Consider the following 27,275-nt stretch of genomic DNA (forward strand, 5'->3'; position numbering starts at 1 on the left):
CTACATGTTCCAAGATCAGAAAAGGAAAAAGCAACCATGCTAAGAGGGGAGGGAGGAAACCAAGATCCCCAATCTAAATCAACCCAGACATTCAGAGACATCTGTATCCCTTTCCACGTTACTGTTTATTTACATAGAAGTGTTTCCTTGACTAAGCGAGTGCCTACTGTTTCCGCTGATGCTCAAATTTCAGTGCTCTAGGTGACTTCTGATTGTTATAAGTAATTTTTTTTAACATAGCCTTGCTCTCAGGCAATTCCTTCCAAGCTCAGAAGGAACAAGCACCCTGGCCGCTCCGTCCAGCACCCACGTTTCCCCTTCTCGTGGGGGTAACTTGGGCTGACTGCCTGATGTGAGCAGCTCTTTGCCCAGCTATGTAAATTAGGCCACGACTAAAGCATTCTGTATATTTTAAGCTCGAAACCATCAGTGCCGCACAGCCGAGAGGTAAACAGATGCCTCCGCAATTTCACCGAGGATACGGCCAGATGTTCCTACTCGCTCCCCCCGCCGCGTGCAGGGCAAACATATTGTATCTACTCCCAATGACAGCATGCATTACCCACTCTTCTAATTGAGAAGCTGAAGCGAAGGGCCGCGTTTCTTCGCCGCATGCTGTTACCGTTGATAACGACACTTGCGTTCGGAAAAACATAACACGCACCGCAGGCTTTAATCTAAAGTGGCTGGCTCAGGCAACGCGGGCGTCTTTCGTGTTCCGAGGAGATACAGTTGCTCTTTCCACTTAGCAGAACTTAAAGCATTCCTGCAGGCTCCTTGAGTGACCCAAAGAATTTCTGACAGGGGATTCTCTTCAAAATATATGTTACGTTACTGTGAATGTCCCAAAGGTGCTGGATGTCAACATGAATGCTGACAATCCCAGAAGAGTTCTGTGAATGCCCAAAAACTCAGAGAAAAGCTGGGGTACACCGCCAGATACCTAAAGGTTTCAAGATTCAGGGGTGCCCGTGGCAGGGGTCATCCCAGTCTTGCCATTTGGATTTTTGGTTAAACCTAACCCTTGATGATCCCAAAACACATTGGCCATTTATGTGCGACTGTTTCCCTGGCAGTCACCCCTCCGACAACTTCAGGTCTTTGTTTTGATTATGCACGCCGTTTCCAACCATCAGAGGTCGCCTCGCTCTCCCCCTGTATTTCCCCACATTTTGCCCATGTTCTCTGGATTTGTGTTTAGCCAGCATCCAGAAAATGCAGGGGAAATCCGCAGAAATGCGTGGGTAGAGCGAGGTGACCTCTAACAGTCGGAAAATGCAAGCACAATCAAAGCAAAGCCCCGAAGTAGTCGGCGGGGTGACTGCAAGGAAACAGCCATGCATAAATGGCCAGTGTGGCAGGGAACATCTTGTTACTAACCCCAGCATATTGCCATTTTCACCTTGAACACATGAAGCTGCCTTATACTGAATCAGACCCCCTTGGTCCATCAAAGTCAGTACTGTCTACTCAGACCGGCAGCAGCTCTCCAGGCTTTCAGGCCGAGGTCTTTCACATCACCAACTTGTCTGGTGCCTTTAACTGGAGATGCTGGGGATTGAACCTGGGACCTTCTGCATGCCAAGAAGATCCTCTACCACTGAGCCACAGCCCATCCCCTTCATCCGCCCTGAGCTCAGTTTTATCCTTGCAAAAATCCAGCTGACGCCACCACCCCGGAGTTGGGTGCACCATCTCCATACCTGAGAAAGCCACTCTTCATCTTCCTGTCCACTGTGGTCAGAGGCTAAGCTGTCATAGGATTCGTGCCGAGTGATGGGTCCTGGACTTCCAGGAGGAACCACTGTGGCAAAAGAGAGGAAAGTGAAAGTGAGACGTGGCACAGAGTCCAGATATGAAGCTGTGGTTCAACACCTCTCGGGCTGAGAAGGACTTATTTGCTTCTTTGGGTCCTTTCTAACCCACCTCTCTAGAAAACTGCTTGAGGTGGCTTATTCAGAATAACACAGTGCAATTCAAATATGCAAAATGTTAAAAGATGCACAAAGAAAAGAATAAAAACCAGAATTAAAAAATTAACAGCATATCTAAAACAATAGCTATAAACCAATAAAAGAAGAATTGAAGACTTTGGTTTTTATAGCCTGCTTGACTACTGAAAGGAGTTTCAAAGTGGCTTACAATCGCCTTCTCTTCCTCCCCTCCCCCACATGCATACAATAGAAACCTTATGAGGTAGATGGGACTGAGAGAGTTCAGAGAGAACTGCGACTAGCCCAAGTTCACCCAGCAGGCTTCATGTGGAAAAGTGGGGAAACAAACCTGCTTCTCCAGATTAGAGTCTGCCACTCTTAACCACTAAACCACACTGGCACCCGCCTGAACTTCTAAAAGTCCATAGCCTTGTAATGTGTGTTAATAGGAGACCACTTGGGAACAGTATAGAAGCTACTCAGTACCCTGAAGTACTGTTGTGGAATATAAACTAGATGTCCAATGAGGCAGGTACCATCCTTGGGTACAAACACTATTCTGAAAGGGGCTGCTGCGATGGGAAGCAGCACGAACCTCTTTGGTGGTGGCGGCAAGTGACATCAAGTTGCAGCCAACTTGTGGTAACCCTGTAGGGTTTTCAAGGCAAGACACGTTCAGAAGTGGTTTGCCATTGCCTGCCTTTGTGTCGTGACCCTGGGCTTCCTTGGAGGTCTCCCATCCAAATACTAACCAGGGCCAAACTTGCTTAGCTTCCACAATCTGAATAAAAATTATGGGGGGAGTCAGGTACTAAATGTGCAAAATTAAGAATATATCAACTGGTACCCAACCTCTGGCATAAAATTTATTTTGTATTCGAAGGTGTTTATTTGTAAGACTTGAATTACAAATGTAAAATATACCTTTGATCTGCAACCATATTATTGAATGGATATTCATGTACACACAAATATATTTATGAATATATTATTGTGAGTGTTGGAAATAATTTTATACCAGAGGTTGAGTACCAGTTGATATATTGTTAGCTTCCACGATCTGACAAGATTGGGCTAGCCTGGGCCATCCAGGTCAGGACATGAACCTCTTTGCAGAAGCTAAAACCCATCAACTGTCTCTCCTCTTCTTTCCAGTGGCAAAACCACGTGCAAGTTCAAAGATTTTGTAAACATTTTTTTTAAAACCAGCAATTAGAACTGGCCCCAATCAGTTTGCTATTACAGATTCATTACGATGTATACAGTGGTACATTGCAGAGATGACAGCAAAATCCCAAAGGGCAGTCAACTGAATCCCCCTGCCCTTGTCTAAGTTAACTCCAAAATCACCTCCCAGGCTGGGCTTCCCAAGTACTCAGGCTTGCAGGTTCAGCAGTGCGCTTCTTTAGCAAACAGCCCACCAAAAGTACAGCAGGGGTGGGATGGGGAGAGGGCAAGGCTCAGTCCACATTTGATTTGCTGGTACGTCTGTCTGTCATGCAAATCACGAAGCAGGGGTGTGCAGTGGGTGACTATGGCCACCATTCCAATACAAAACATGTCAGCTGTCAGGCAGGGATTTGGCTGGCGTGCCAAGACTTCGCTCCCCCAAAGGATGAAATCATAGGAAAGACGACTCTTAACAATCAGGCACACCTGAGCATGTTGTCAGGTGATTATTCACTTCATTTATACCCCATTTTTCTCCCCTGTGGGAACCCAAAGTGGTTTACACATTGAGGCAAGAGTTTTTCTTCCAATGGCTTAAGATAAATAAAAATGGAAGAGGACTACTTCAGCTGTTAAGCCAAGAACCTTTCCAGCCTAAATGGATACAGGCAGTTAGAAACAACTTAGGGAGAGTGGGCCTTTCTTCAAGCGCGCTGCTGAAGTTAGATTATGAACAAGCAAAAAGCTTAGTTAAACAAAGGATTGAGGACAGAGCGACAACATGATCTTAACAAGACACCAGGTTTTAGGGCCCCTATGAAGTCAAAATGGCCCCGGCTCTTTATCTCTCCAACTTGAAGCCCACCAAATGAGAAGAGCCTTCACTCTGGCAAGATGTGAGGCTAGCTTCTTGGCAATACTGGAAGGCAACTATTAAAAAACCCATACCATGTGCTATGGGTGAGGTGGAGACGATGATACATGTTTTTTCCCCCGATGCCCATATTATAGTGGATTGAGGGTTAAGCGTCTTCTTCTTCGTAATATATATAGAAAGAAATTATATGAACAGAAAATACAAAAAATCCCACCCAGGCCACATGACCAGCCCCCAGGAGAAACAAAATGGACAGCAAAACAAAAAATTAACATCTACCATTAAGTACTGTAAAGACCATCATAAAACATTTTAAAGTAAGTATGTTTTGAACACAAAATCAAAAATGTAACACATGAAAGCCAAGGCAATTCTAAGATGGGAATCACTCCCACATCCCAACCATTCTGCAGCTCCCATATCCCAGAACTAAAATGGAGGGTAAAGCTTCTTTATCCTATAACAACTAAATTCATGGAAAGTTCACAGCGGGTATGGCAAGAAAAGTTATTAATTGGCGAAAATCCCATGATTTTCTTGAAACAAGTGGCCAAATTTTGTGCCTGTGTGATAAAAGCACAGAGCAAGAAAGGGGTTGCTGGAAAGGATAAGGAATTGTAATAAGTACAGAAATACTGCTCCAAGATTTTACTGTTATATTTGGCTTAATTAGTATTTCATCTGTATTTTATCTGTTTTGTTAGCAATTCTTGAAATGCAAGGTTTTAGGTTTTGGAAATGTAACATAGAAATGTAATATGATATTTTCTGGTTTATGACTGCAATAAATTAATTACTATAAGTGGCTTACAATGTTCTGCCCTCCTCATTTTTATCATTGCAACAACCATGTGAGGTAGGTCAGGCTGACAGTGTGTGACTGTCCCAGGGTCACCAAGCAAGCTTGCACGGCAGAGTGGAGGTTCAAATCTGGGTCTGTAGCCACTACACATGCTGGCTTTCCATTGGGTGCCCTCAGCTGAGGCTGAGTTGCAACAAAACCTTAGTGTGATGAAGTATGAACTACCTCACAGGTCTGTTGTGAAGGTTTAAAAAACTATACTCTGGATACCTTGGAAGAAGAAGAAGAAGAAGAAGAAGAGGAGGAGGAGGAGGAGGAGGAGGAGGAGGAGGAGGAGGAAGGAAGGAAGGAGGAGGAGGAGGAGGAAGAGTTGGTTTTTATATGCCAACTTTCTCTACCACTCAAGGAAGAATCAAACCGCTTACAATCACCTTCCCTTCCCCACAACAGACACCCTGTGAAGTAGGTGGGGCTGAAAGAGCTCCAAGAGAGCTGTGACTAGCCCGAGATCATCCAGCTGTCTTACTGTGGAGGAGTGGGGAAACAAATCCAGCTCACCAGATTAGCCTCTGCCGCTCATGTGGAGGAGTGAGGAATCAAACCCGGTTCTCCAGATCAGAGTCCACCACTCCTAACCACCACTCTTAAACCACTGCACCACGCTGGCTCTTAACAACAGGAGACAAATATGTCTTGAAACTGGTGGACTTGGGGAGGATCTGGATTCAAATCGCTGTGCAGCATCCAAGTTTACTGTAGCGACCCTGGGCCCATCCAAATCCTCAGAGCCTGGCTTACCTCACAGGGACATCTTATAGACCCTGATAGGGGGGAAGGCAGCATAAAAACATTTTAAATAAATAAAGTAGGGGAAGTCCCTGAGTTTCTTAGCAGACGGATAAGACTCAAAAAGTGACAATAAAATATTACAAATAAAGTAATACCATCAAGCCCTTCTGGATCCAAAAGGGCAGAATCCTAGACCTGGCTGAAACCCAACACCTCCCATCCTAAAACTGAAGCAGTGCTCAGAAAAATGTTTGCTAGGCAGTGCCAAAGCACACGCAAAACAGCTTCTGCAGAACTGACAACTCAGAAGGGATCTCGCCCCAGACAAGCGCCACTGTCAACGATACAACGCCTTCCGCAAAGTTTTCAGAAATTGTCCACTTTGGGAGATGCAGAAAGCAAGCTAAGCGGCAGTGACAAAAACCTCCCCCCCACCCCGGCAGCAGCAGGGAGCCAGACCTCAACAGCCAGTCTCCTTTGGCCTGGGGTGCCCACAACCGTCACATCGTCTTGACATTAATGCAACTTATTCGAAGCTGCCTCAACAATTAAGTTGGCCGAGATCTTTTTGGCAGGTGGGAGCGGATGATTTACATTTCGGAAGCAGCTGTTTGGCCAAGCAGCCATATTTTATCACTGTAAAGTGAAATCTATAACTGGAAGACACAATGGTGTGGAACACCCCCCTCCCCCAGTCAGGACACCTTAGGGGACAAAGAATTTGTCTACAGTTTGAGGACATCCAGAATTAAGGGTGACATAATGAGTGTGGGGGATACCGGGGGATGCGAAGGAGTTGCCAAAACGAGGAAAGCTCTGGATTAGAGAATGACGGGACTGTGGAGAGATGGAAGTTTAATGTTGGCTCGTGGCCATTTTTCCTTGGGTCATTAAAATGAGTGTCAAGGAGGCTTATGGTGCGGTCAGCGTTCATCCTACCGAGGGAAGAATTAAAGCTCCAAAAATTCATTTTTCCTGATGGGAAGTGAGCTAAAAAGCTCGACTCCCTTCTGAAGCTGCTATATCAAGCAACCGGACAGTGACGGTTAAAGGATGCCTAGTGCACGCTGGAGCAGCTTCCAATGTTGTGTCAGGACTGCAACAGTGTTCTCCACAGGGGTCTGCCCTTGAAGATGGTTCGGCAGCTGGTGCAAAACTCACCAAGGCCCGGCTGTTGGCTAGGATGGGCCACAGGAAAACCAGATTGTACCTCTGTCTTGCACGCCTCTGCTGGCTGCCAGCAGGTTCTGCCTCCATGGTGCTTTCCGAGAGCCACCGTGGTGTAGTAGTTAAGAGTGGTCGTTTGGAGCAGTGGACTCTAAACATTCCTTTGCCTGTGTTGCTCCATGAGGCATGCAGGGCCTGGGGAGGGTGGAGGGGGGACTGGAAGGGGAAAAGTCTGAAGGCCCTCGGAGGTGGAGAAGTCATCTGAAATGTTTTCATATGGTGTTTGGGTTGGGTCTGGGTGGTGTACGAGAGATCCCTGGAAGGAATCTTGTTTTCAGGGCCCTGACAATGAGGTAAGCTACTAGGAATTACAAGTCATAAGATCAGACACTACTCTGAGAGCTGGCAACAACTGGGAGGTGGGGTGGGGACAGAGTCCATAGGGTTGCCAATCCCAGATTGGGAAATACCTGGGGATCTGGAGGTAGAACTTGGGGGGGGGGTGAGTTTAGGGAGGGGAGAGGCCTCAGCAAGGTATAATGCCACAGAGTCTACCCTCCAAATCAGCCATCTTTCCCAGGGGTGTTGTCTGCAGATCAGCAGCAATTCCAGATTTCCAGGCCCCACTTGGAAGTTGGCAACCCTAAGTATGGATGTTCATCACGTTGGAACAACACTCTTAGTTTTGGGTGAATCCTAGAGCATTGCCCCGATGTGGTGTGGTGACATCACTTCTGGGTTCATGTTGGATGCCATGGCAGCGGTGCAACACCAACCCCCCTCCCATTTTTCTCCTGCTGCTCAACAGAACAGCAGCAGAAGCCCAGCAGGAGTCTGGAGCGTGAGGTCTCCCACAAAAACAGGAGACCTGGCACTGCTAGACTCCACAGCAGCTCCACCCACGTAGACAGCCCATTGGCCTATGCTGACTTGGGCCGCCAACCTCCAGGTGGGCCCTTGAGATCTCCCACCATAACAATTGATCTCCAGACTACCAAGATCAGCTCCCCTGGAGAATGTGGCTGCGTTGGAGGGTGGACTCCATGCCATTATGTCCTACCAAGGTCCCTCCCCAAAGCCCACCCTCCCCCAGCTCTACCCAAAAAAAACTCCAGGTATTTCCCAACCCAGAGCTGGCACGCCTATGATGACTGGACACGTCCAAAATCTTTGGGATAAGACTGGAGCCTATCATGAGAAGACCAGCCTCACTGGAAAAGACAATTAAATCAAAAGAGTTTCCATCTAGACATTAGGAAGAATTTTCTAACAGCGGTTCCTCAGTGGAACAGGCTTCCTCGGAAGGTGGTAAGCTCTCCTTCCCTGGAGGTTTTTAAGCAGAGGCTAGATGGCCATCTGTCAGCAATGCTGATTCTATGACCTTAGGCAGATGGTGAGAGGCAGGGCACCTTGGCCACCTTCTGGGCCTGGAGGAGGGGTCACTGGGTGCATGTGTGTGGGGGGGAGGTAGCTGTAAATTTCCTGCATTGTGCAGGGGGTTGGACTAGATAACCTTGGCGGTCCCTTCCAACTCTACGATTCTATGCCAGGGGAAGGTGTAGGCAGTCAGAAAACAGGAAGACCCAAAAGAAGATGGATGGACTCAATGAAGAAAGCCACGTCCTTCAGTTTGCAAGAACAGAGCAAGGCCGTCAGTGATTTTGGAGCTCCTTAATTCTTAGGGTCACCATAAGATGGAAGACAACAGGCAGTTGTGCCTGCCCTTGGCTAGCTCTTGGCGCCCCACAATCTGCCTGTCCTGCTCTGCACTAAGGCGCAGGATTTGCTCCCAGACTCAGAGAAAGTCCTGAGGGACTTTCCAGCACCTGGCCTGCCGAGCCCACAGTCGCCCTTTCTTGCTGTTCTCCTGTGTGTTAGTCAAAGCTAAACAAAAATCACATGAATTAAGCATGACCCAACTTTAGAGGTTGTGTTGAAGGTGGGGGTGGGGAAGTGTAGAAAAATGTTGCTCCAGGGGTAAGGAAATGTGATGTGTGAAGTTTTTGCCCGCTACAAAATTTTTATAAGAGGGCTATGAACTAGTTAATAATGGGAAAGAGACACAAACACAACCGCAAATAGATGCTGGCGCCTCTGTGACATAAATAGTTCAGTTTTGTATTAATAAATCCATATATTACATGAAATAATGTTCCCTTGCATGCGTACAACTATGAGCATATCTTAATATAGCCGCATTGGGTTCTTGGCATATGCTGGATTTCCTCGCATTGCTACGGACAGACAGAAAACACAGCTTATTTAAGGGGCATCATAGTCCTGGCCAGTATCACATGCATGAACCAGGAAGTAACTCTAATACACAAACGAAAACATTTGTGTCTCACTTCCTTCAGAATCCTTGAAAGGATGCTCACGCAGACTTTTGTGTTCACCTACCCTGAAGAAGAAGGAGGAGGAGGAGGAGGCTGGTTTTTATATGCTGGCTTTCTCCACCACTTAAGGAAGACTCAAACCAGCTTACAATCACCTTCCCTCCCCCTCCCCACAACAGACACCCTGTGAGGTGGGTGGGGCTGAGAGAGTGTGACTAGCCCAAGGTCACCCAGCTGGCTTCATGTGGAGGAGTGGGGAAACCAACCCGGCTCACCAGATTAGCCTCCGTCGCTCATGTGGAGGAGTCGGGAATCAAACCTGGTTCTTCAGATCAGACTCCAGATCAAACCACTGCTCTTAACCACTACACCATGCTGGCTCCAACACAACCCTAGTCGAAGCTGTGTTATACCAAGTCTGGCCATTGGTCCAACTGCTGAGTATTGTCTACTGGAGTCCCCAACCTTTTTGAGCATGTGGGCACCTTTGAAATTCTGGCACAGTACCTGGAGCGCAGCCCCAAAATGGCTGCCACAGCTTACCTTCAGTCTCACAGTGAAGATCCTTGGTCTGTGGTGGCAGCTGCTGCCAAAGCAACATTTTCAAAAATCTGCACTGCCAAGCAGAAGCCTTGCTGGAGAAAAGCCTCACCCGGCCCTGCCCACTTGGTGGGTGCCAGGAACGCTGTTGGCAGGTGCCATGGCACCAGTGGGCACCGTGTTAGGGACCCCTGGTCTACTTCATTACTGTGGTACGGGAGTTAAGAGTGTCAGACTAGGATCTGGGGGACCCAGTTTCCAATCCCCATTCAACAATGAAACTGGTGGAGCATGGAGTAGGGGTCACTGGGGGGAGGTAGTTGTGAATTTCCTGTGTTGTGCAGGGGGTTGGATTAGATGACCCTGGTGGTCCCTTCCAACTCTATTATTCTATGGTGGGTGACCTGGGGCCAGCCTAACCTAAGACTGTACCTGACCATCAGGTTTGATCTCTGCAGAAGTATTCCACTCCACCAAGAACTACAGTAATTAAAAAAAAAAACTTGGAAAAGCAGCACATTTTGCTGGGGTTGCCTGTCAATGCTCTTTCTTGGCCTCCGACGCAAAGGTACAATAGATGTTCAATTATTAATCTTTAAGGTTTTCTATCAGCAGCTCAATGCAGGGATCTGGTTTCCTTTTCCTCTCATTACATTCCTCCCAGGAGAACAGTCATAGACAGGGTATCATTACGAAACAGGCATCTCTGTGTGCTGCAAAGAGATCTTTGACATGGTGGGTTCCTGACAACCGCAGGTGCGGTGCTTCCCCCACAGAACACATGCGACACCGCAGAACTTCCGCGGCCTTGTAAGTCGGCATTCCAAAAGGGATGCCGGTGGTGCAGCTGGCGGAATTCAGAGTAGGGGCACACAGAAGGCAGGGTATAAGCCGAACCATAAATAAATAAAAAAATACAGAATGAAAATATTCGAAGCATGGATGAGGATTTGAGACCAATGAAGGACAACGGGTACCACTTCATGCCTTAAGCAACTATTGACCTAGTTTGCCCACCAGTATACACTCAACAGAGAGCATCCAACAAACAAAATGGAGTAGACTTTTTTAAAAAGATCTGGAGTATACACTTGAAAAAAATGCAGTGTGAAAAGAGGCCAAAAAGAGGCCAAGAACAAAGGGTTTGCTCAAAAGCAGCCTGGTGTCAAACTAGGAACACATGAAGCTGCCTTATGCTGAATCAGACTGTTGATCCATCAAGGTCAGTATTGTCTACTCTGATCGGCAGCAGTTCTCCAGGGTCTCAGGCAGAGGTCTTTCACATCACCTACCTGATCCTTTGAGCTGGAGATGCCGGAGACTGAACCTGGGACCAGCGTGGCGTAGTGGTTAAGAGCAGTGGTTTGGAGAGGTGGAGTCTGATCTGGAGAACCGGGTTTTATTCCCCACTCCTCCACATGAGCGGCAGATGCTAATCTGGTGAACTGGATTTGTTTCCCCACTCCTACACATGAAGCCAGCTGGGTGATCGTGGGCTAGTCACAGCTCTTAGAGCTCTTTCAGCCCCACCTACCTCACAGGGTGTCTGTTGTGGGGAGGGGAAGGGAAGGTGATTGTAAGCTGGTTTGAGTCTTCTTTAAGTGGTGGAGAAAGTCAGCATATAAAAACCAACTCTTCTTCTGCAGATGCTCTACCAGTGAACCACTGCCTTGGGACCAGGTTGATAATGTCTCACATGATGACCTTGGGCTAGTCACTCTCTGTCCTTTCTCACAAGGTTGTTGTGAAGCTACACAGGATGGAGATGATTATGTGTAGATCCCTCAGCTCTTTGGGGAAAGGGCAGGATAAGTCATATGCACTATAATACGGGAGCCAAGGCAGTGCTTTCATTACCTTTGGAGAACTCTGCTTAGGGCCTCCTCTCTAAAAGCGGCAGAGATGCCTGTCCCCCTTTCACAGAACCAATTCACACATGCATGTACACCACTGATTCTCATCATGATAGGCCTTAGGTGAATGTCTCAGTTGTCTCCTTGGAAATATTTTGCAATGGAACTGACATTGGGTAAAGGTCGCCCACCCACACTGTGGCATTTGATCTTTGTGGCTCATTCACCAGTTTTAAATCCTCTGTTCATATTACAGACACACAAGGGAAAAATGTGTGAGTGAGCTGGGCCTTTATAGATGCAACTCACTCGACATAGCCGGTGGGCTGTGACTAGCTCCAAGTGTTATAAGGAGTCGGCTTTTCCTGAGTTGCAAAACATTTCTAACCATGTTCATAAACTCAGAAACAAGCTCCGGAGGGTTTTGTAGGGTAGCCATGTCGGTCTGCAGTTAAACAACTAGATTCAAGTATCTGACAAAGGGAACTTTGGTTCTCAAAAGCTTATATCCCCAAAATCTTGTAGGAATCTAAGGTGCTACAGGACTCGAATCTAGCTAAGCTCTGGATGAAAAGGCAGAGGCAGCCTTGGTTGAAAAAGGCAGCTATGGAGTTAAGGGCTGGGGTATACTGCATGATGAAACAGTGAAGGTTTTAAACACATCGAGTCTGCAGCCGGTGATTCAAACCCTGGCAACAAATCCATTCCTCTCCTGTGTTGGAAGGATAAATGCAGTGGCGAGGGCTGACTGTGAAATCAGGCTGATGGGGCCATCTTTAAAGAGTTACGGAAGAGGTAACTCTTTCTGTAATTCACCGACTTCAAAAGTATGTTTGACATTATTGTCGGGAAAATTATGTTAACCATGGATTACTGTTACAATCAAAGTATGTAGTGAGAAGTCAAGAGGCTTAGTAGTAAATTTTCAAAGCGGAGCACGGGGATTTAGCCGTTTGACTCCCATTAGCGTCAGGAGGGCTCGCACGGCTAAATCCTCACACGCCGCTTTGAAAACTGACCCCTTCGAGTTGATGGAATCGCCCCCCCCCCAACTCTCTCCCAGCCACCAGTGCCCTTTAAGAAGTTCCAGATGACCAAGCAAGACCGGCAAAAGAACCACTTCGGCACTTTGTGGTGTTGTTTGCCGGCATCTGAAAGTTATTTTAATTCTTCTGCCCTCGGAACCACTTCCAGTGTTCCGCGCTCGAGAGGTGCACGGGGACAGGCTGGCGTTTACAGTTCTGTTACAGTGAAAATGCACCGAGCCACGAAAGGATACAAAACTCCCAGGAAGCATCTCGCATCCGTGCGAACAGCCCCTGGCTGATCCCACGACAGTTTGGGTCGGGAAGACTCGCACGTATTAAGCTGCCACTTAATGGGACTCCGCACGGGACTCCTTCAGCCCCTGGAGAGCGGCCACCTGCCCGAAAGAGCTTAGCTGCGAGGAGGGGAGGAACCCTGCCTGGTTTCTCCTCGGCAAAGGAATTATTTGTACTTCCTTTCACCACTTAACCTCGCTGTCTTCAGGAAAAGGGCAACACAGTCAGGTCTCCAGGAGCGGGGGGAAACACAGCCCTTTTCCTTTCCCCACGGAACTGAGACGCTGACATTCCCAGTTACAAATGCCTTTCAAGTAAAGGGGAGGCAATGCAGGCTGGCCTGCAAAAAGGTGGAATTAAGACAAGCAAGTGCTGATCACAATGACCCTGACACTTCATAGAAGGAACCCTGTGCAGCGACAGACAGACAGATTTCCTTTTCCTCTTGGGCTGTTTGTGATGAAATCGAGTAAATGTGGCCTTGAAGAAGGAGGAGGAGGAGGAGGAGTTGGTTTTTATATGCCGACTTTCTCTACCACTTAAGGAAGAATCAAACCGGCTTACAATCACCTTCCCTTCCCCTCCTCACAACAGACACCCAGTGAGGTAGGTGGGGCTGAGAGAGCTCTAAGAAGGACAAAGAGGGGAGAGAACGTATTGGGATGATCACTGTGGATCGCACTAATGGTGCTTTAAAAATATTCAAAACAAGCTTTTCAACTACAACATCCCTCACCTGCTCTCTCTCACCTTTTTATCCTTCCCATCTTTCAAGGTGCTCAGGGCAGCATTCATTCTTCTCCCTTCCTCCATTTGCCCCTACAACAACCCTGTGAGGTAGGCGGAGAGAACGTGACAGGCCGACTTCATGGCTGACCGTGGACTTGAACCTGGGTTTCCCGGAACCCAGTACTCCATTCAAACTACTACACCGCACGGGCTCGCTTTACCGCAGCACGCATTGGGTGGATTCAGGCTCAGACGGGGTGATCACCCAAGAGATTTTTGCCACTGGAGACCCTCTCCCGGAAAATTAGGCACCATCTCCATTAAGAGCAGCGGACTTTATTCTGGAGAACCAGGTTAGAGCGGCGGAGTCTAATCTGGAGAACCGGGTTAGATTCTCCACTCCTCCTCATGAAGCCAGCTGGCTGACCTCAGGCCAGTCACTGTTCTCTCCGAACTCTCTCAGCCCCACCTACCTCACAAGGTGCTTGTTGGGGGGGGGGGCGAGAGGGAAGGCAATTGTAAGACGCCTTAAAGGTAGAGAAAAGCGGAGTATAAAAACCAACTCTTCTTCTTCTTCTTTTGCTGCCACAGTTCATGGCACCACACATTCCCAAGTGTGATAAACACAGCAAAGGTTATTTTTGTTGCCGTCTCCAATTCCGTGCATGTGCAAATCAGGCATATCCTGCCTGGCCTTTCCATGGGGGTTCCAAAGTCTTGAAATGTGGGGCTAGAATGGAGCACAGGATGGGACAAGCCAGGCTTCCAATTAGCTCACAACTATTGTGAAGCCATCTTGACAAGGCCGCCGCCGTGCTTAATTACTGAGCTGAAAACTGAGTGCAGTTCTGGGAAGAGAACACAACACTAGCTAGAGGCAACATTTCACAGCAAGCTGGAAAAGAAAGAAAAAATCAAAGGGAGAGCTGAGAAAATATGAATATTTAACTTCCCCCTTGGATCACAAAGGGGGATGTGTCTGTGGTGTTGGAAAATCTGCCCTTCCTAGCGGTGTCACTTGGCTACACATTAAGAGGGGGAACTGACCAGATAGTCAGATAGATAGATGGGAAGATGTTAACAGTTGCACCTCTCCCCTCATTTCCTGCCCTTTGATGTTTAGAGCTATATTGTCAGGGACAATATCCTCTTCCCTCTCTCTTCCCTTTTACCCATCGACCAAGCAAGACCTAGGAGCCGGGTGCTCTCTGTGCCCAGGCCTTCCCACCCCAAGATGGAGTGGAAGGCAGATACCCTTTTATACCTAGAGAAATAGCAAGATAGATTAGGATAGAGAACCCTCGTTTGTCCTTTCCTATCAAATATGTATTTCAATAATAAATGTACTTTAGTTTAATTAGAGCACACGACTGATGCTCCCTTTCTTTTCACACACTCACGCACGTGTGGCTTCTGCTGATGCTAAGCTTAACGCACTCTGCTAAATACAGGAATATCTCCACGACAGATATTCTAACAGGTTATGGGCCCAGATTTAAAAGTTATGAGTTTGCCTGGATTTTGTTCCTGATTTTGTTCCTGCGTGGAGCCCGTCTTGAAGCTGCTTCCTGAACCTCGAAGGGTTACAGATTTGCTTTCTGGCCGCCGAAAGGACTGGTGGAATCCAATCGTTTCCCCACAGACGGAGGAGAAAAGGAAGCATCTCTTGGAAAGAGGAAGGGTGAGACCGAACCGATTTCTATATTTCTGGGGGATATATCCATGCCAATAAGTCACGATGACGTCCAATAAAATAGCCGAGACTCATGACCTTGTGATTTTAAGGAAAGGAAATTTTTCGGCCTGGGAAACCCGTCTGGAGTTTGCCCTTGAGTCGGAAGATTTGCTTAAATGTGTAAATGAATCGAAGCCCGCAACTCCAAATGAGGATTGGAAAGCAGGCAACAGGAAAGCCAAACGAATACTTGCGGCTAGCATTGGGGATGAATTGTTATGTACCTTGAAAGGGTTAGAGACTGCAAAGGAGATGAAAGAAGGAATTATTAAATCGGTGACCAAAACGGGCTGGCCGTATAGAGTTGCATTATACAGAAAACTGATCAGCACACCCTTTAAGGAAGGGAATGATTTTGACGCACACGTTTTTAAATTGAAAGAATTGATCTCGCAAATGGAGCTAGCAGGATCCACCCTGGACGATGCAGATAAGCTTGCATTTCTATTCATGAGTCTCCCAGACAACCTTACTGCCCTGGTTGGGCAACTCGAGTGTAAGGGTAATCTGACCCTAGAGTCAGCGGCTGACGAGATCAGCACAGAAATCGCTCGCAGGGAACTTTTGCAGGGATCGGGAAATTCCCTCTCTGAGGAGTTCGCGCATAAGGTGGCTGTAACAGATCACCGTTGTAAACCACCAAACGCCTCTCTTCATGAGAACAAAGAAAGGTCCAACCATGAGGGAAGATGGGAGGGGCCGAAGAGGGAGACAAACGGCAGGTTTAAAGGGAACAGTTTTGGCGCGAGAGCAAAGAGCCCCTCCCCTCCAATGCGATCAAGGAATCAGGCTTCTATTGTGTGCTTTGGCTGTTCAGAGGTTGGCCACAAGGTGTCTCACTGTCCACATAAACAGAGTGAATATGCAGACGACCCGGACCGCAGATATAAAGATTCAGACAGGAGGCGGTTTCATGACAAGCCCAGACATTTCAACTATTCCGTTGGGGTAACTTCTCACGAATCGTCACATTTCCTACTTGACACGGGGTCCACTACTCACCTTTGCAATATGAGACAGTTTCTCATTGACTTAGAAGAAATTTCCCCTCAGGAGGTAACTATGGGGAATGGAACAAAAGTTTTAGCCCGACAGAGGGGCACGGGAATCTTACACTGCCAACTAGAAGGTGATGAGACGTATGAATTACAATTGAAGGGTGTTTTGTATGTTCCAAACCTCACTAGTAACCTGGTCTCTTGGAGTAGACTTGCTGCTGAAGGATATGACATAAATGGAAGAGGGACCAGATGTACTATTTCACTAAATGGAAAACCATGCATGATGACAGAGGAACGGAACGGTTTGCCTGTTGTTCAAGAAGTGAAAGCTGTTGGCTCCCCTGATCTGGATGCCACCGTTCCCAAACAAGAGACTCATATGACAAAACACTGTGACAAAGCAGATAAAGTCAATCTATGGCATCGAAGGCTAGGCCACTGCAATTTCCAAACACTTCGGGAAATGGCAAAAAGGGATCTAACTCAAGATTTATATTTCTCAGATTGTGATTTTGACACTAACTGTGTGTGTTGCATTAAATCCAAAGGAGTAAACAGACCCTTTCCGAGAAGGAGTGAAAGAAGAACTACAAAGGCCCTAGAAATAATCCATTGTGATCTCTGCGGCCCTCTGGATAAAACACTAGGTAATTTCCAATACGTTGTGTCATTCATAGATGATTACTCACGGTATACTGTCTTGTATTTGCTCTCTGAGAAATCCCAGGTACTGGAAAAACTGAAGCAATACGCAGCTCTCGTGCAGAATAAGTTTAACCGGAAAATACAAGTGTTTCGCTCGGATGGAGCGGGGGAGAACACATCTAAAGCAATGGAGCAGTTCCTGGCAAATGAAGGCATTGAGCATCAACTGACAGTGGCATATAATCCAGCGCAGAATGGTGTGGCAGAACGAATGAACAGGACTCTGATTGAGATGGTAAGATCTATGCTTACTGATGCACATCTCCCACACGATTTTTGGGGGGAAGCCATAATGACAGCTGCCTACATACGGAACAGGGTGCACACAAAGGCTACGGGGAAGACACCTTTTGAGCTGTGGCATGGCCACAAACCTTCCATGCAACATCTACGTGTTTTTGGCAGCAAAGCCCATGCATATATTCCCAAAGAGAAGCGTGGGAAGCTAGATAACACCACACATGAGGGAATTTTTGTAGGCTACTCAGCCAGGAGCAAGGGTTACAGGATCTTAGACCCAGTCTCCAAGAGAATCTCAATAAGCAGAGCAGTCTACTTTGATGAAAGGGAAAGACGGCCAGCTTCAGAGGGGGTGAAGGCAGAAGTGGACAGCACATTCAGGTACCCTTGTAGCTTTGGCCCCAAAGAGGAAGACACTGAGGAACCTTTGAGGAACCAACATGAGGCAAAAACCACAGATGTTGAACCGGAAGGGGCCGCTGACTCACAGGAGCTTGATGAAGCGGAACAGGCCACACAATGTGGATTGAGGAGGTCAGAACGCACCAACCGGGGTGTCCCACCACTGAGGTTGTCCTACCTTGCAAGAACGGCGGACGACTTCGAGCCAACCTCCTGGAGTGATGTTTCCAAATTACCCCCGGAACAAGGGCAGCTGTGGAAGCAAGCTGCACGAGAGGAGATCCGCTCTCTACACAAGAACAAGACTTGGACTTTAGTTGAGTTGCCCTCCAACAGGAAGGCAATAGGGTGCAAATGGGTCTTTAAACGGAAACGAGATGCCAATGGTGAGGTCCAGCGCTACAAAGCCAGGCTTGTGGCGAAGGGATATTCACAGAAATTTGGCACAGACTTTGACCTGACATTTGCGCCTGTGGTTAGACATACCACTATCAGGACTCTTTTGAGTGTAGGAGCAGCCAAGGACATGCATGTCAGACACATTGATGTGAAGACTGCCTTTTTGCACGGCGACTTGGAAGAAGAAATCTACATGCAGCAGCCCCCAGGGTTCGTCCAAAAGGGAGAAGAGGGACTTGTATGTAAGCTGCAGAAAAGCATCTATGGGCTAAAGCAGGCTGCCAGAGCATGGAATGCAAAGCTGAATGACATTCTGCTTCAAGCGGACTTTAAGAGAAGTGAGAATGATCAGTGCCTGTATACCAAACATGAAAAAGGTAAATGGACTTTTGTTCTCTCGTACGTTGACGATTTGATAATTGCTTTTGAAGACCCAGCTGACTACAAGACACTCGTGCATCACATAAGCAAAGAAGTAGAAGTGACAGAATTGGGACCTGCCAGTCACTACTTGGGAACACAAATCCAGAGAGAAAGTGATGGGAGTTTCCTAATCAGCCAAGAACAAAAGATTAAAGAGCTGATATCATTCCTGAGGATGGACCACGCCATCTCTTCACCAACTCCAATGGAGGTCAGTTATGTGAAACAGCTGGACAACAGTGCTCCACTACCGCCTGAAAACGTATACCGTGAAGCGCTAGGTAAGCTGCTATATATAAGCACACTAACTAGACCAGACATCAGTTCAGCGGTGGGCATATTGTGTAGGAAGGCTTCGGCTCCAACTAACAAGGACTGGAATGCAATAAAGAGGGTTGTAAGGTACTTAATTGGCACAGTGCACTACAAACTTAAGCTCCCTGCCAGTGAAAGGCCCAAACTTATAGCATACGCAGATGCAGACTGGGCTGGAAGCTTAGAGGACAGAAAATCCACCAGTGGCCACATATTTTTCTATGGAGGTGGAGCTATTAGTTGGCTAAGCAGGAAACAGGAGACTGTAGCCACATCCAGCACAGAGGCCGAGTACGTTTCCCTTGCACAAGGCTGTCAAGAGTTAACATGGCTACGCAGACTCCTGACAGACCTAGGAATGGATATTTCCGATCCTGTAGAAGTTAATGATGATAGTCAGAGCTGCATATCTTTAGCAAAACAAGAAGACACGAACAAACGAACCAAGCACATTGATGTCAAGTACCACTTGGTAAGGGAAATGCATAAAGACAAGATTATTGCGCTGAAACACTGTCCTACTGGAGAGATGACTGCAGATATCCTTACCAAGCCGCTTACCAGAGTGAGATTCGAAGATCTCAGAAGAAAAATGAACTTGATAGAGTGAGTCAAGTTACACCGAGAGGGGGTGTTGGAAAATCTGCCCTTCCTAGCGGTGTCACTTGGCTACACATTAAGAGGGGGAACTGACCAGATAGTCAGATAGATAGATGGGAAGATGTTAACAGTTGCACCTCTCCCCTCATTTCCTGCCCTTTGATGTTTAGAGCTATATTGTCAGGGACAATATCCTCTTCCCTCTCTCTTCCCTTTTACCCATCGACCAAGCAAGACCTAGGAGCCGGGTGCTCTCTGTGCCCAGGCCTTCCCACCCCAAGATGGAGTGGAAGGCAGATACCCTTTTATACCTAGAGAAATAGCAAGATAGATTAGGATAGAGAACCCTCGTTTGTCCTTTCCTATCAAATATGTATTTCAATAATAAATGTACTTTAGTTTAATTAGAGCACACGACTGATGCTCCCTTTCTTTTCACACACTCACGCACGTGTGGCTTCTGCTGATGCTAAGCTTAACGCACTCTGCTAAATACAGGAATATCTCCACGACAGATATTCTAACATGTGGCACCACCGTTTATTCGATGATGTAAAATGCTGAAGTGCTGATGTGACACGGTCAGCTCTCCACCGTCAGGGCCCGGCAACTCCATGGGCACGCCAGGCCAAGTGGAGGGAGCAACCATGGGTGCCAGCACCAGGGATGGTCCAAGCAGGCCTGCGCCTTCAAAGAGCTCCAGAGAGATTCAGGCTGCAATCAGATGTTGCATGTGACCTATGCTACATTCAACACGTCATCCTGTTGCGCGTCTCACCACACCCATTCCATGATGGACGCTGTTGGCTCAGCTAAATATGCCAAAACCTCCCAAGGAGGAAAGAGAGAGTTAAGTCCTTGAATCCTCTCAACCTTGCTTTGTTTACACTCTACCCTACCTGGGCAGGGGCAAAGCCCAGAAATGGATCTACATGGAAGCGGTGTACACTACAGGAGGACCTCAGACTGTGGTGGGGGGAAGGGCCATCAAGTCGCAGCCAACGTATGGCGACCCTGTAGGGTTTTCAAGGCAAGAGATGTTCAGAGGTGGTTTGCCATTGCCTGGCCCTGCATAATGGCCCTGGAATTCCTTGGTGGTCTCCCATCCAAGTACTAACCAAGACCAACCCTGCTTAGCTTCTGAGAGCTGACAAGATTGGGCTAGCCTGGGCCATCCAGGTCACAGAGCAGATTGTGAGGAGACTCTAAATCACTGGTTCCCAACCAGGGGTCCATGGACCCCCAGGGGTCCGCGAGAACTAAATTAAGGTTCGTGAAACAAAGTTATAAACCCATAATAAATTAATATTTTCAATTAAAAGTTCTCTATTATAAAATATATATATTCAAATATAATTCTAAGTTTAATGTTTAACTAACAGTTATGATTAAAGTTTATTTTCAAATTCCCGGAATTTTTATTTTGAACCTTGGGGTCCCTGCACCGAACAAAAAAGTCCTAGTGGTCCCTGGTCAAAAAAAGGTTGGGAACCACTGTTCTAAATATAAAAAGGTACTATAATTACTATATTACCATTTCTGGTAATGCCATGAGGACTCTTGGGGAGGGGCTGTGGCTCAGTGGTAGAGCATCTGCTTGGCATGCAGAAGGTCCCAGGTTCCAGCCCCAGCATCTCCAGTTAAAGGGATTAGGCAAGTAGGTGATGTGAAAGACCTCTCTGCCTGAGACCCTGGAGAGCTACTGCTGATCTGAGTAGACAATACTGACTTTGATGGACCAAGGGTCTGATTCAGTATAGGGCAGCTTCGTGTGTTCGTGCGACTCTTAAATTTAGCTTAGGGTCTCAGTATGTCTCACTCAGCCCTGGCCAGGTCTGACCAGTTCAGGAGAAAAAGTAACGCTATCTTCCTGGTGCTGTTTGCCCTGTTCCACCTTCTTCATCTGCCTGTCAGATTTTTATCCTGCCTTTCCTCCAAAGAGTTCAGGTGTACAACGTGCTCTCCTCCTCTGTTTTATCCTCAAACCAACCATGTGAGGTCAGAGAGGCTGAGAAAGAGTGACTGGCCAAGTTTCACAGCTGACCAAGGATCTGAACCATCTGCAGAAGACAAGGTTCTCCTGGAGACAGCTTGCCTGCCATTAGAAGGCACAGTGGAGAACTTGGCTGCTGGATGGATTCGAAGGCACAGCCTCAGTTTATGCAGATTCATGACAATGTCCAGCAGGCCTGGCCAAGACCCTATGTCCCCATCATGGTGTCCATGGGTGCCACGGTGCCCGCTGGCAACTTTTCTGCTGGCTGCCAAGAGTTTTTATAAAGTTGACAGGGCCAGATGGGGCCTTTGCCCACCAAGGCTTTGGATTCAGCATCGGAGATTTGATTGGCTCTGCAGATTTTTTTAAAACATGTTGCTTTGGCAGCAGCTGCCACCACACCGTAAGGGTCTTCACTATGTGACTGAAGGTAAGCTGCAACAGCCGTTTTGTGGCAGCACCCACTACACTGCATCAGAACCCTAAAGGTGCCACATCAAAGCTGCTATTGGTCTCTACCAGAGAAAACATTAGGGCTGCCAGGTCTGTCTTCACCATTGGTGGGAGGGTTTTGGGGGCGGAGCCTGCGGAGGCCAGGGTTTGGGGAGTGGAGGGACTTCAATGCCATAGAGTCCCATAGTGGCCATTTTCTCCAGGTGAACTGATCTCTATTGGCTGGAGATCAGTTGTAATAGTAGGAGATCTCCAGCTAGTACCTGGAGGTCGGCAACCCTAGAAAACATTGATATAACTGAAGGAAAATTTATAATTTGGGGTGACTGTTTGCTTTGAGGAAACAGCAGAGGGCATGTTTCCCGCTCCTGAGCCCCGCATACCTGCTCTGAAAGTCTGTAATTTTTGCATCAGCTGCCATTTTGTGACCAGCTCCACATGACAAGCTGCCATTTTGGAACTGGCAGCTCCTGAGGTTCTTAATTTTTTTCAAGTACTTCCCAGAAACGTGAAGTCTGCCCTTCCAAGTACCTCCTTGAGTGTTCTACGGTACAGTGGTGATCCAAAGCAGACCCGTCCACACAGAAAGGGGTCCGTGAAGGTAGAATGAGTGAAATTCTCGCCGTACAAGAATGTGACATCACATCTTTCGACAGGAGGGCCTTCTATTTTATCGCTTAAAAATCAATCTCTCACTCCTGCCTCCAAGACCTCCTGACAGAGATTGAATAGTAAAGTCGCGCCACGTAAGCTTACCAGCAAACACTATAATATAGGGTTTTTTTGGGGGGGGGGGGGTAATGTCTCTTTTTTGTTTTGTTTTAACAAAATCTATATTTATATCATTACATTTCCTACGGTCGAGGGCAGCTGTAATTAATGGATTTCTCCCCTTCCCTTAATGCACTCATTTGTCAATTCAAAAACACACAACGGCCAATCAATTTTGATGTATTTAGTAAGCAATTTGTCAAAGAATGTTGCAGACCAGTTAATATATTAATTCTTGCCATCAGCCTCCTCCTAATTTCTGCATGTCTTCTTCATAAAAAAAAAAAAACCCTGACTGAGTGTGCCCGGAACCAGGAGGCGCCCCTTTCCCTGTGACTCTATTAATCTAAATACAGGAAATGGAAAATATAACCTCATGCATCACCTGAAGTTTGCTATCCTTTCAATTTTTGTGTGTGTGGTTTTTTTTTTGGAGTGACTCCTTTTGGACTCCTTTAAGGCCTCGCTTTGGACCAATTTATGTGGCCTCTGACTGCGGTGTGGTGGAGGAACATGAGAGCTGAGGATGTATATTTTTTTTAGGCTCAGATCCAAGACAGCCAAGGAAGACAGGTTGGAGGCAAGCCGACAGACATGATAGCCAGCTAGCTACCACTGCCGGGTCTCCAGGCCTGGCTGTTTAGCCTCCTTCTCTCCACATGGAGTGTTATGGCCTCAGACCAGTCCCTGGGCAATCCTGCGACACCCCCCACATGGTATACAGGGCCAAAGCTGGTGCGCAGGGGTGGCACAGTGCCATGTAGCCAGGGGTGACATGGGTCACCTGGCATTAGGGTTGCCAACCTCCTGGTAATAGCTGGAAATCTCCTGCTATTGCAACTGGTCTCCAACCACTCCTCACTCCCAGGCTCTCAGGGCTTGGGTCCTCAAGAGATAGGGCAACCGTAAGCTGGCACAAACCTCGCGGGGAAGTGATTTTCTTTTCTCATATCGTTATCCAACTTTCCCCCCTAAGATCTCAACGTGGTGCCCGTGAAGGTTCTCCCATGTTATCTTTACAACAGCCTTTTCACGGGGCTAGACTAATTGTTCTAGAATGGCTGGTTGAGCCGAGATTTGAATTCAGGTCGATCCAATCCTAGATAGCCCAGAACAGCCCAATCTAGTCAGATCTTGGAAGCCTTGGTTTTAAAAAGATTTTTGTTTGCTCAGAAAGAGCTCCGAGGAAGCAGGAAGTATTTCAATCCCCACCTCAGGACATGCTGCTTGGCTGTGAGTGAAACTAAGCTTGCATGCCCCGCACTTTGTGTTATGCATGGGGATTTTAACTGGACTTTGCTCAGGGAATATGGAAGAGTCGGGTTAACAGCGGAATGGGAAGGTCTGGGATTTGTGAGGCTGGCAGCGAAGTAATCTCTAATAGATGGAAAACTCATGCATAAATTCCAAGGTATAACCAAGACAGGCCAGGAGCGAAAGTGAGTGAAAGTACCCAATATGGTTATTACGTCAATAAAGGTTCATGTGTGTGTGTGTGTGTGTGTGAGTGAAAGTACCCATGTATAAACGACCTTGCAAGACTTTTTCTTGCTGTATCTGTGACATGCAGAATTAAAAAAAAATCTCCTTGATGTCCACTGATTTGCTGTTAACAAATAGGGGGAATGTTTTATGAACAGAGTAAGCAAATTGTCCCTTGGCCCCTTGGTGAGAGCTTAGCATCCATCAACATAAAGTAATAAAGTGGTGATTCTCCGCTTTACTGCGAAGTTTCCAGTATGAGGGGGAAAAACCCCACAATTATCTCACAGCAGGGGTGGGCCTCGGCATGGACCCCACCCAGCCCACTGCTGACGCCAGCACTGCCACATCCCAACAATAGGCCAGAATGTGTCATATGGCAGGCCCTGACCTCTCTGCAAACTCCCTCTTCCCAGCAACAAGACTCTTCTTGTAGATGATCCCAATTATTGACTGCCTTCTCCTCCCCCCCCCAATCCCTCCCCCACTTTACAGGAGCCAAATTTGACAGCCTTTTGAAAGTGTGAAAAAAGCATACAGTTGGAAATGTTCCTAAAAAGGGAACACGGTGGGGGGGGGCATGATCCAGCCCAGGTAGGGTATGATGGAAGTGTTCTGCCTCCAGGTTTTCACAGCAGATGTCACAGATGACCCCCCTCCTCTCTCTCTCTCTCTCTCTCTCTTTCTATCTATCACACACACACACACACACACACACACACACACACACACGCACAAGCAAATCACACAGCTGTGCAAACCTGATTACAACGCCCCTTGGGAAACGGCTCTCGGACACTTGCTCTGCCCAATATTTCTCTAAACAACGTGTGCCTTGTTTCCAACCTCTTGATGCGGAAGCTGCAGTTCTTTTTCTTTTTTAAATGCCCTGTCATAATGTTGCTCAAGAAGCACGCTCAAACTAAGTTTGGGGGCTTACTTTAAAAAAAAAAAAAAAAAGATTCCTATGCCTCCAGTAGATGTGCCTTGGGTTTGCCTTCAACTCCCCCCCCCCCCAACACACACAAAAAGATGAAAGAGAGGAAGAAGAAGAGGCCCTGGCATTGAGCTGTATATTTATAAACCTCTCCAAAGTATACCCTTCGCCCGGGCGATCAGACTGTTCATTGTTGCAGCCCTCTGCTGATAGAGGGGTACCTTCTGTTGGAAAAGCACAGAGAGTATTTCTTCAATGACCCCGGAGGGGGGCAAAGGTCACGTATTATAAATGGATAATGAGACCTAATGCAGTATTCCGACAGTGGACAAAGAAAGGGCTTATCCGTAGCCCCTTGCGGCTCGGGCCATTCAGGCTTTTATTCCACTCCTCCCTCCCCCCCCCCCACCGCCCCACCGCCGCACACTTAATGGAGCCAAACAATCGGCAGAAATGCTATACAGAGGCCTGAAACCGAGAGAAAACGGCTGCATTCTGAACTCTGATAGACAGATACAAATCGCGACCCTGAAATGGCGCCAGAATTCCTTTTACCGCTCACATGGCAGACAGCCGTGGCCATTCACCCTCCAACTTCCCATTTAGCCATTTGCTGGCAATTAAACATACTGACGGAAGCGATAGTGCATCAAACCGCAGGCCGCCACGGCTAATGTGAGACCATTACATTGCCGCTGCAGGTAAGCAGAGCGTTCTCGTTTTAACAGATATTTCCCTGAGGGGGGAAAAGAAGATGAAAACCCAGGTAGGGTTCCTGCCCCGGCTTCTGCCATCTTCTTGTATTTAATGAGATCTAATTGCCCAGGCATTTTATAATGTGGTATAACTGATTTCTAAGGCTGTATATCAAGATCTCCCAGCAAGAGCTCAGTCACGTTTTTACATTTGAGGCTGTTGCAGAATAATAATATTTTACATTTAGGACACAGAGATTCCAGACATCAGCCTTGCCTACCTCTAGGGTTGCCAACCTCTAGGTGGCGGCTGGAGATCTCCTGCTATTACAACTGCTCTCCAGGTGACAGAGATCAGTTCCCCTGGAGAAAATGGCCACTTTGGCAATTTGACTCTATGGAATTGAAGACCCTCCGCTCTCCAAATCCCACTCTCCTCAGGCTCCACCCCCAAAATCTCCAGGTATTTCCCAGCCTGCAGCTGGCAACCCTACCAACTTCCCTCCCAATTGTTAAAGCGTGCAGTTATAAATTTAATGAAAATAATTATCATGGCCTTTGTAAATTTGGTCAAAACAAGTCTCACTTTGGATCAAAGTTCTCATTAAAATCAGAGTAGGCAGTATTTACTTCAAATATACTGGTTGAGGGTTTCCTCCTATCAAAACAGTGATGCACAATCCATGGACAACTGTAATGAATGAAAAATGCAATAAAACCTTTTTTTGGTATCAGGTGCAAATTTCCAGTATTGACTTAAGGTGTGGAGTTCTATAAATATGCCAGGCTACTGTGCATATTGTTATTGTTGACCAACACAGATAGCCTACTATAACCTTAATTACTGTCTGAGAACAATCCAAGCACAAATCCTAAAGTACTTAAAATGTATGAGAAAATATTTGCCAACCATTAGAGTATTGTCAGATCTGTCATGTGACTAACAGAAAAGATGAGCATTCTGTATAAATAGATGAGAGTTCTTAGGTTCTGGCTCCAGTAGCCTTTTTTCTTTCCTGTTTCTTCCCCTTCAGGTACCATTTCTGAACAATGAAGGGAATATTGCTAGGCTTGCTTTTACTCTCTCTCTTCATGGCTATCTCTGAAGTAAAAAGTGAAGAGAGATTGGTTAAGCTTTGTGGAAGAGATTTAATCAGAGCAGTTATTTTTATTTGTGGAGGATCTCGCTGGAGAAGGCGTCTTACTGACTATGCAGAAGGCCACTTTGGTAAGAGTTTGAATTATACCATGTCCAAATGCTCTACTCTTTATGCAGGCTAAAAACTCATTCAGTTAAATAATGGCTGTGTCGTATATGTTACAATTCTATTTAATTTTGGTTTGGTAGAAGCTATTCCATAGTTCTAGGAACTGTAGGATCATAGTTTCAGAGGGTAGCCGTGTTGGTCTGTGGTAGAACAGTTAGATTTGAGTCCAGTAGCACATTAGGGACCAACAAGATTTTCAGGGTATAAGCTTTCAAGAGTCAAAGCTCCCAGAAAACCTTCTTGTTCTCTAAGGTGCTACAGGACTCAAATCTAGCTGTTGGATCATAGTGTGCCAAATAACTAAATGCAGTAGTAGATCTTAGCATTCAGATAT

General features: G+C 46.9%; 1 protein-coding gene across 1 annotated transcript in view; it reads right to left on the reverse strand.

Annotated features, from left to right (window-relative positions):
• Positions 1-27,275, reverse strand: part of BCAS3 (BCAS3 microtubule associated cell migration factor) — a 698,169-nt gene that overhangs the window by 325,979 nt on the left and 344,915 nt on the right. The window contains exon 21 of the mRNA XM_056864967.1: positions 1,704-1,804. Coding sequence (XP_056720945.1) covers positions 1,704-1,804 — 101 coding nt within the window. The remainder of the gene's footprint in view (positions 1-1,703; positions 1,805-27,275) is intronic.

The sequence above is a fragment of the Euleptes europaea genome, chromosome 19 (assembly GCF_029931775.1).
Source record: "Euleptes europaea isolate rEulEur1 chromosome 19, rEulEur1.hap1, whole genome shotgun sequence".
Lineage (NCBI taxonomy): Eukaryota > Metazoa > Chordata > Lepidosauria > Squamata > Sphaerodactylidae > Euleptes > Euleptes europaea.